The 9,347-nt window shown below is 63.8% G+C and overlaps 1 protein-coding gene across 1 annotated transcript in view; it reads left to right on the forward strand.

The window, feature by feature from the left end:
• The first annotated feature begins 7,149 nt into the window (after window positions 1-7,149).
• IBA57 (iron-sulfur cluster assembly factor IBA57) overlaps window positions 7,150-9,347 on the forward strand; it is a 4,014-nt gene continuing 1,816 nt past the window's right edge. Inside the window, exon 1 of the mRNA XM_032848487.1 lies at window positions 7,150-7,524. Coding sequence (XP_032704378.1) covers window positions 7,184-7,524 — 341 coding nt within the window. The 5' untranslated portion in view covers window positions 7,150-7,183. The remainder of the gene's footprint in view (window positions 7,525-9,347) is intronic.

Genomic DNA, 9,347 nt, shown 5'->3' on the forward strand with positions numbered 1-9,347 from the left:
AGCTCGGATCCCTGAAGGTGGAAGATGTGGATAGGACCTCCCACCCCCAGGGCCTGGCCTAGCCGCACCAGGTGTGGGGGGCAGTGCTGGGGCCTCTCCCCGGAGACCCTCTGGGCTCTCCAGCTGGCTCCCCTGGGCCAGGACAAGAGATCTCCTCCCCGGCAGCAGCTCACAGAGGTCACTGGGGGTGCCTGGCTTGAGGAACTGGGGGCATTGTACTGGGTCCCTACTCCCTGAGGCAGCAAATGGGGGCTCACTCCCCACACCCCCACCCCAACCGCACTTCATGTTTTGTGCACAGCTGAAAGCAATCCTAGGTCTTTCTTGTACAGAAGAGAAACTGAGGTTGGATGGGCCTGGCCCCTACTGGGCCCCATGCTCTCCATTCCCCACCTAGACAGCTGGACAGAGGCCCTGGGGTGGACAGATCACACCCTCTGGAGCCCCTCCCCTGGGACATCATGGAAGTCCCGCAAAGATGTTGGTTCACCTTCTGCCGGGTCATGCTTTGGCACTGGCCATTCTGGGGGAAGGGGTTCCGGGGCTCCTACCTACCCCTTCTCTGGCCTCCAGCCCCCTCCCTAATTCATACACAGTGTCCAAAACCAAGGAAGCCAAATAAAACTAACTTTTGTTTACAACTGCGTATGTGGGTGCATGTGGGGCATGCACACACGTGTAGAGTGTGCACACATGTGTGAGTGTGAGTGCATGCATGTGTGTGTCTACTGTTGCCCTCCAGGGACATGTTGTTCAGCTCTAGGCTGGCTGGGAGAAGCAAGGCTCAGGCCACATGGGTGCCTCTCTGTGCCACGCAGAAGGGGCAAGGGTTGGGGGCACCACTGGACACGCAGATTGTGAGAACAAAGAAAGCGGGCGGGCCCACATGCTCTGAGCCCAAGGTCGGCCTGCAGTCAGAGGACAGCAGACAGCATTGTCTGCACACTGGCCACAGCCTGCAGCATGAGTGGCAGAGGGGACACTCAGGTGGTGGTGGGGGAGTCAGCTGCTGCCAGCAAGGAGCCCCTCTGACTTGACTTCAGTGACCCCAGCCCTCCTCAGGCCAAGAGCAGGCTGTGACAAGCCCTCCTGGGCTGCAAACCCTCTTTAGTGTCCCCAGGCCACACCCAGACCGGGGTCAGCCTGCTTCTGATGCCCGGGACACGCCGAGTCCCCCAGGGGAGCCCCACCTCAGGAAGTCCTAGAGAGCCTAGCCAGTTCAGAATCAGAGCAAAGACACATGTCCCCTCTGTGGGAGAGGAAGTCTCATGGGGGCCGAATGCCCCTGATCTGGTGTGCTGCTGGCATGGTCAGCCTGGGGGAAGCCGGTCTCTGCAGTGGGGCTTCTGTGTGGCCTGGGCCTCCTCCCAGCACGGGGGCTCCAGAGGACCTGGCAAAGGCCAATGACTCTTGTCACCAGCCCGGGAGTCACACCATTTTCACTGCACCTAGAGGCTTGCGGGATCCAGGAACAAACGTGACCCTTCTGGTTGGGTCAGCCTGTTAAGAGGCACACACGGGATGGGAAGTCAGATTGTGGCCATTGGAGAATGCCATCAGCCGCATGGTCCCTGCAAGCCTTGGTCATCAGCCTCGCCCAGGCTGGGAACTGCTCTTGGGGACTTGGTGGTTGCTTGAGGGCCCTTCCTAAACCCTCTGTAAATCACCTCTAGGGTGTGGCCTGTCCTATGACTGTCTCTCTATCGCCCTCCCCCAACCCCATTCTTAATTGTTCTAGATACACTTTGAGGCAGTTTGGGTCAACAGGAAGAGGACCTGCCAGGGGGCTGCTGGGGAAACAGGTTGGCTGTGTGTGCCTGAATACAGAAGTCAGATATGGGGGAGGCTGAGTGTCAGTGCCCAGGGATTTGTGCCAACACTGGCCTAACTGCCACAGTGAGGGTGTGTTTGTAGATGAGATTAACACTGACAGTCAGCACCCTTTGGTAAAGCAGTTACCAAATGCGGGTGGGCCTCGTCCAATCAGGTGATGGTCTGATGAGCAAGGCCAAGGTTCCTGGTCAGTCTGAGGGTTATCTTTGTGTCAGCTTGACTGGCTGGGTGCCCAGAATGAGCACGGTTCTGGGAGGTGATGTGGCATGAAATTCACACTAACTTGCAGACTGAGTAGAGTAGATGCTCTCCCCAGTGTGGGTGGGCCTGACCCAATCAGGTGAAGACAGAGTAGAACAAAAAAGGGGAGTCAGAGGGAACTCACTTTGCTGGAGTGTTTGAGCTGGGACATCAGCCTCCCATCTTCAGACACAGAATCAGGATGGAACTACGCCCCAGCTCTCCTGGGACCCCACCTGCCCTGCAGATTTCAGACTCCTCAGCCCCATAATCACACGAGCCAATTTCTTAAGCTAAGTCTCTCTCTATATATACATATCCTACTGGTTCTGTTTCTCTGGACAGCCCCAGCTACTACCCATCCCATCCCATCCCATCCCATCCCATCCCATCCCATCCCAGGGATCCATCAGTTTTGCGACCTCACCACAATGATGACCTTGGTTGTTTCCACACACTCCCCATGGATGTCACAGGCTGCCCTGAGCCTGCAGGGTCCGTCATGATGCGGACACAGCCCTGATCTGACACTTGAACCACTGCCCTACGGGACAAGGCACCAAGGCTCTCCAGGCTGTGAATTCCCAGAGGTGAAAACCGACCCCAGCAGCCTGCCTGGCACTTGAAGAAACACTTCCCCATGGGTGCCTTGGTTTCCCCATGTACCTGGGATGGCCATGAGGATGGAGGACTGGACCTGGGGTGCAGAGCGGACCTTTACGGACGCCCCATCTTCTGGGGCATGCCACAGGCCGGAGGAAGAGCCCAGGCCTTCTGGCCCTCCTCATGGCCAGGCTAGTGGGCAGGATCGGACAGGACGGTCTTCTTGTCTGACTGTCATCCGTTTCCATGGCCAGAGCCAACTCGCCAGCTGCTTGGAGAGACTGTAGAGGGAGGGGGGGAGGGGCTGCTTGGACGCTCCCAGAATGGGGACTGCTTCCTCCCCGCCTTTGGGAAGGGAGGAGACCATGAGGAGAGAATAACAGGAAACCACCCCTGGTCCAGCAGTGGCTGGGAAGTAGGGTCCAAAACCCCCATGCCTGCCCGTTTCCCGGCTCCTGACCCCTCCCGGGCTCACGGCCTCAGAGGGGGGCAATGGCCCACGGATCCAGCTGCTGGACCCAGGCTGATAAGTGGGGTTCCCTGGGAGCCTCCGTGGCCCAACGGGCCCCAGCCCCTGCCCTTCCACCTCCAACGAGGCCGGGGGGCAACCCACGTGCAGGGAGCCCTGCTGGCGGGGTGGCCCGAAGACCAGAGAGGGCTTTCTGGAGTGGGGGACCTGGACTAGCTGGCAGGCGGAGGCAGCCCCTGGCCACGTGTAGCTCCGGGCCCTTCAGTGGCTTGGGGATCTGAAGGTTTCATCAGACTTCGTCTGAGCAACGTGCACGTCCCCAGTCCTGGTGGAGGTGGCTGCTGTGCTGCACAGTGCCAAGCAGGCTCAGTTTACTGCCCAGGGGGAAGGTCAGGGATGGTTCCGGGTGGCGCCTGGGCGGCTGCTGGCCAGCCCTGCAGCAGGGCTGGTGGGAAGCACATTCCTCCGCTGGCTGCGGGCCAGGCTGATGTGAGGCTGGAGGAACGTGACCCCCAGTCTGTGTCATCCTGGCCGCTTCCTCCCTGGTCCTCCTGGGCTGGTAGGGGGTGCTGGGTCACCTGTGGAATGCCAGGCCGGCAGAGGAAGACCTTCTCCACCAAGGGCAAGCAGCCAGGGGAGCCGCATACCAGGACTGGCACGGCACAGCCAGGCTGGGAGGCCCTGGGGGGGGCGCTGCTCTGTGCTCCTAGCCTGCCCACCAGCCCAGAAGGACCAGGCACCTCTCAGGTTTGGGGCAGCATGGCCTCGAGGAGGGTGGGGGAGTGCCGGGGTAGTTGGTGGGTGCAGGGCCCCGGGTAAGGCTGTCCTGAGGCATGGGGACCGTGTGCCAACAAGCCCTTCCTGTGGAGATGGCCTGGACGGAGGCTGGTGTGAGGCACCCATGTTGTCTGGGCCCCAGGGATTAGTGTACAGAGATAGGAAACCAGACCAATCAGCGGGGCCTCCAGCGTCTCAGAAGCAGGCTGGGGCGGGGGTCAGCCTGCCGTCCGTGGCCAGTGTTTAGACCACAGGTGGAAGGCCACAGCCCCTTCATGGGGGTGGGGGGCTCGGGGTGCACGTGGCTGCACCAGCCAGGTTTTCCCCAAGACGTGCCCTCAGCACTCAGTCCCGAGGATACCGCCCAGCTAACCCCAGGGGACATGCTGCAGGGGGGCCTGGTGACACATGGCAGCTCCACCTGCTGGATGCAGGTGTGGGGTGGGGAGGCCGTGTGAGGACATGGAACGGCGGGGCCCTGGGGAGCTGGGTGGAGGGGGATGTCTGGCAGGCTGTGGGTCTGGAGTGTACACATGGGTTTGCAGTGACCCATGGGTGGTACGGCAGGTCAGGTGAGCTCAGATGGCACTGCACAGAAGGGCCAGGCTGTACGTGCCCACGGCGCTGCTACAGGGGCTCAGACAGGTGGGCCAGGACTGGAGGGGCGGGGGGCAGGGAGCACAGGCTGCCTGAAGGTTAGGGAAGGCCCGTGGGAATTTGTGGCTACCCTGGCTGTGGTTCTGGGGAGCGCAGGTGGGACTCAGAGACAGGGCTGTGTCTCAGAGCACCCCCACAAAGGGGAGCATGGACCAGAGACAGCGGCTGATGGGGGAAATGGGGTTCTAAAGCTCTGCCTGGGTACAGATATGCGCTCCCAACATCCTCGTGCAGAAACTCTAACCTCCCCGTGTGACTGTCGGAGATGGGCCCTGGGGAGGGAGTCAGGGTTCCATGAGGTCAGAGAGGTGGTGGGGATCGGGGTGGGGGGGGAACACAGGAGAAGGGACACCAAAGACAAGAAGGCACTGCCTGCATGCCATGGAGAGGGACCTCACCAGAAACCCACCCTGTTCTGGGACGCTGGAGACACAGAAGTCTGTGTCTGGAGACAGGAGCTGTTTAGGCCCCAGTCTGGGGCACCTGTTATACAGATAATTGATAACTGACACACCGAGGGAATGGTGTGGCGGGTCCTTGAAAAGTTAGACACAGGATCACCATACAACCTGGCAATGCCACTTGGGCTCTATACACCAGTGACAGTGGGATTACTAACAAGAAGCATGGCCCAGGTTCCCGGCACAGAGCCCCTAAAACCCTTGGAGTTCTCAGTGCTGAGCCATGAAGGCCGCTTCTGTTACATAATGAAGTGACTTTGGAAAGCCCCTCAGGGCGGGGGCTGGTGGCCAGGGGACCAAACCCTGGGACCCCAGGGTGTGAAGTGTCAGTCCCACCCCCTAACCTAGGGGGTGGGGAGAGAGCCAGAGGTGGGATCTATCACCCCCCACCAACGGCCGGGAATTGAATCCATCCGGCCGCGGACGAAGCCCCCATAAACCCCACAAGGCCGGGCTTGGAGAACTTCTGGAGACCAGGTCAGATGTAGGGAGAGGGACGCCCCCGGAAGGACGGAAGGACGCGGAAGCCCCAGGGCCCTGCCCCCAGTGTGTCCTCCAGTGGCTACTTCGGAGTCCTGTCTTATCACAACAAAGGGGTTAATGCAGGAAGGAGAGTGTTTCCCTGAGCCCTGTGAGCCGCTCAGCACGTGCGTTGAACCCGCCGACGGACCGTGGGGACCTCGGGTCTGTCACGAGGGTCAGAGTGCGTGTGGGCCCCAGACTTGTGATGGGTCTGTGGTGCGGTGGTGTGTGGGCCTGAAGCGTGAGCGCGTGGGGGATGAAGCGGTCTCCCTCTGAGTGGGCGTGACAGGGACTCCGCGTTGGGGGGGGGGGACAGGGACGCCACAGGGGGCGTGACGCTGACTCCGCGAGGTGGGGCGTGATGGGGACTCCGCGGGGTCATGACGCAGGCCCGCGTGGGTCCGACCCTGACTGTGTGTGGATCGGGTCAGAGCTGAGGGCCCCGAAGCTGGTGTGTGGCGCCCGCCCCCCAAGCACACATAGTGACCCTGAAAGAGGGGAAGGACAGAGCAAGAGCAGAGGACCCCAGCAGCGTGGTTCCTGCACGCCACACCCCAGGGGCTGCGACCACGGTCTCCAGGAGATGCGCACACCACGGCCAAAGAGTGGGGCGACAAAACGTCCACCACGAAAAAATGGCTGCACAAACGGCGCTATGTCCACACAACAGAACCCCACCCACCCTTCAGGAGGAGCACCCGACACGCTCACGGCGCCAGCCAGTCACGGAGGCACGCACACGGCATGATTCCGTCCGCGGGTCCGGTTCCCAGACGGAGGAGGCAGTGGGGCTTTCCGCGGCTGGCGGCGGGCAGGAAGGTCGCCAGTTCTGGCTGCCCACGATGTGAACGAGCTCCACGGGGCTGACGGCGTCTGGGTGAAGGGATGGGGATGGCTCCCCACGGTAACGCCAGGGGAACTCTGCTCCCACAGCAGGGGCAGCGCGGGGATCAGCGCCCGTGCCCCGCGCAGGTGGCCGGACCGGGAGCAGCCGGGGGTGGGGCGGGACGCTGACGGACAGCTCGAGGCCCTGCCCCACCCCTCCGTCCCCGCGGCCAGACGCAAGCCCCGCCCCCCGCAACAAGTCCCGCCTCACGCGCTCCGTTCCCGCCCCTCCCTGGCACAAACCCCGCCCGCAGATACGAGTCCCGCGGCACACGCGCCGCCCTGCCCCAGACCCAAGTCCCGCCGCGCACGCCCCATCCACGCTCCGCAACCAGACACAAGCACCGCCCCGTCCGTGTCCTCTCCTGCACAGACCCACACACGCACGCCCCACCCCAGACACAGGTCCCGCCCCACACGCCCCGCCCCAGACGCATGTACCGCCCCGCGTGCCCCACCACGCCCCACACAGGTCCCGCCCCGCATGCCCCGCCCCAGACACAGGTCCCGCCCGCATGCCCGGCCCCGTCCCACACAGGTCCCGCCCGACACGCTCCGCCCCGCCCTCAGACAGAAGTCTCGCCCCACACGCTTAGTCTCCGCTTCTCCCCGGCACAAGCCCCGCCCCGCTCAGCCCCGTCCCTCGCGTCCACCCGCCCGCCGCCAGGGGCCGCTGTGGCGTCCACCCACCCGCCCGCCCCGGCAGCCCCGTCACGGCGCCTCACTCCTTCCCAAGATGGCGGCCGCGGCCCTGCTTCGGGGCGCGGTTCCGGGATGCAGCGGCCCGGCCTGGCAATGGCGGCTGCGCGCGACCCCGAGGTGTCGCCTGGTCCACGGTTCGGGCCGTCACGGCGACGACCCCACGGGCGGCGCGGCTTGGGCCTGCTTCCCGCTACGCGAGCGCGCCTTGCTGCGCGTGCGCGGGCCCGACTCCGCGCCCTTCCTCCTGGGGCTGCTGACCAATGAACTGCCGCTTCCGGGTCCTGCGAACGGCGCGACCCCGCCCCCAGCGCGGGCGGGCTACGCCCACTTCCTCAACGTCCAGGGCCGCACGCTCTACGACGTCCTCGTCTACCGGTGAGCGCAGCAGCGGCGCAGGGGTGGGGCGTCCCACGGAGGGACGGCCGCTCCGGCAGGGTGCAGGTCTAGGAGCCTCCCCAAGCCGGGCATCTAGACGGGGGCTCCCGGAGGCCGGGGAAGGCCGTCCAGAGCGGGGCACGGGGGGCGTGGAGGGCATCCAGGGGCAGACACCTGCGGTGGGAGGGACGCCCGAGGGGAGGCTACCTGAGGGGCGTTGGGGGAGGTACACCTGCGGGTGGGAGGGTAGTCGGGGGGGGGCGAGTACCCTGAGGGTGGGAAGGGTCCCCAGGGGAGCACACCTGCGGGTGGGAGGGGTCCCTGGGGGGAGGCCACCTGAGGGTGGGGCGGCGTCCGGGGGAGGACTCCTGAGGGTGAGAGAGGCACTTGAGGGTGGGAGAGGCACCTGAAGGTGGGAGGGGCTCCCGCGGGGTGGGGAGCGCACCTGAAGGCGGGAGGGCACCTGAGGGAGGGAGGGGACCCCGGGGGGAAGCACACCTGGGGCGGGAGGGCCCCGGCCCCCCGGGGGAGGCCTAACCGAGGGCTGGAGGGGCATCGGTGGGAGGCTGTCAGAACTGGCACCCAGGGGCGGGCCAGCTGCTCGCACTTGGTCTCCAGGTGCCCACCTTCGGAGTGACTACTTGGGCTTAGCCCTGCTTGGGAAAGCAGTGGTGGGAGGTTTGCAGTGCTGCGGGGGGATGGCCCCAGAGTTGGCGGCTCTCTTCCAAGGGAGGAGGTGAGGAGCAAGGTGCATTTGTCCCAGCCAGCCCTCCTGTCCGGTCCTCTGCTACCTACCTGCGTCTGTCTCGGGGTCTGTCCCAGGGAGAGGGCCACTTCCCTGGGAGCCCAGCGCCCCCCTGCTTGGTGCTCTGGAATTTTCGGTGTCAGTGGCCTTGTTCCTTCCGCAGGGCTCCTTGTTCTGGCTTCCTGGAGACAGCATCTTGTCTCAGGGGTGGCTCTGGTGTTTTCCCTTTGAAGTGGACTTCAAATGGGAAGGGAGAGGGAGCTCCTGTAGGCAGGTAGCCGTCCTTGGTCCGCGTTGCCCCCCAGCTGAGGGACCCGCATTGACGCTCCATCAGCTGGAGCCCTCCTTTCCGCGGGGTTCACTCTCCATGGTGTGCCATGCTGTGGGCTTGGACGAGTGTGGAAGGATCCGTGACCCCAGTACCCTTCCCCCAGTTCCACACGCATTGTCTTGCCTCCTGTGATCTGGGTGACGATCGGGTGGGACATGGGCCACTGCAGAGTGCATGCTGGTTCGTCCAGGTTCCGTGTGCTTGCACGTGCGTCTGCGTGTGTACAGATGTCTGTGACTTGGTCATACGTGTGGGCCCGTGATATCTTCTGTCACCACGGGGGTCCCCTCCTCCCCCTGTGCAGCACACCTGCCCTTCTCAACCCCAGGAACTCGCCCAGCCACTCCTCCCCACCTCTCTGCGGGGTGGTCATCTCAGCAGAGTCAGACAAAGGAGGTGCTGTGGAATTGGGCTCGCACACCTTGATTCCCTTTGGCTCTGTCCACCCGTATCAGTGTGGACCCGTGGCTCCAGTTTATGGGGATGAGGGTAGACAGGGTGTGTATTGTAGGCTGAGTCCCCAGAAGTGGGGCAGCAAGCCAGCCCCTGCAGCTCCTTCCTCTGAGGGTGACTGGTTTCTCCAGGGCAGCACTTAACGCTGTCCTGTCAGGGTCTGGGGGGGACCTGTCCAGCTGGTGAGGTCTGGGGGAGGGGCCTAGGACATCAGCTGGTGGGGTCTGGGGGAGGGGTCTGGGACAATAGCTGGTGGGGTCTGGGGGAGGGGTCTGGGACATCAGCTGGTGGGGT

Source organism: Lontra canadensis, unplaced genomic scaffold (genome assembly GCF_010015895.1).
Source record: "Lontra canadensis isolate GAN:19392208 unplaced genomic scaffold, GSC_riverotter_1.0 scaffold205, whole genome shotgun sequence".
NCBI lineage: Eukaryota > Metazoa > Chordata > Mammalia > Carnivora > Mustelidae > Lontra > Lontra canadensis.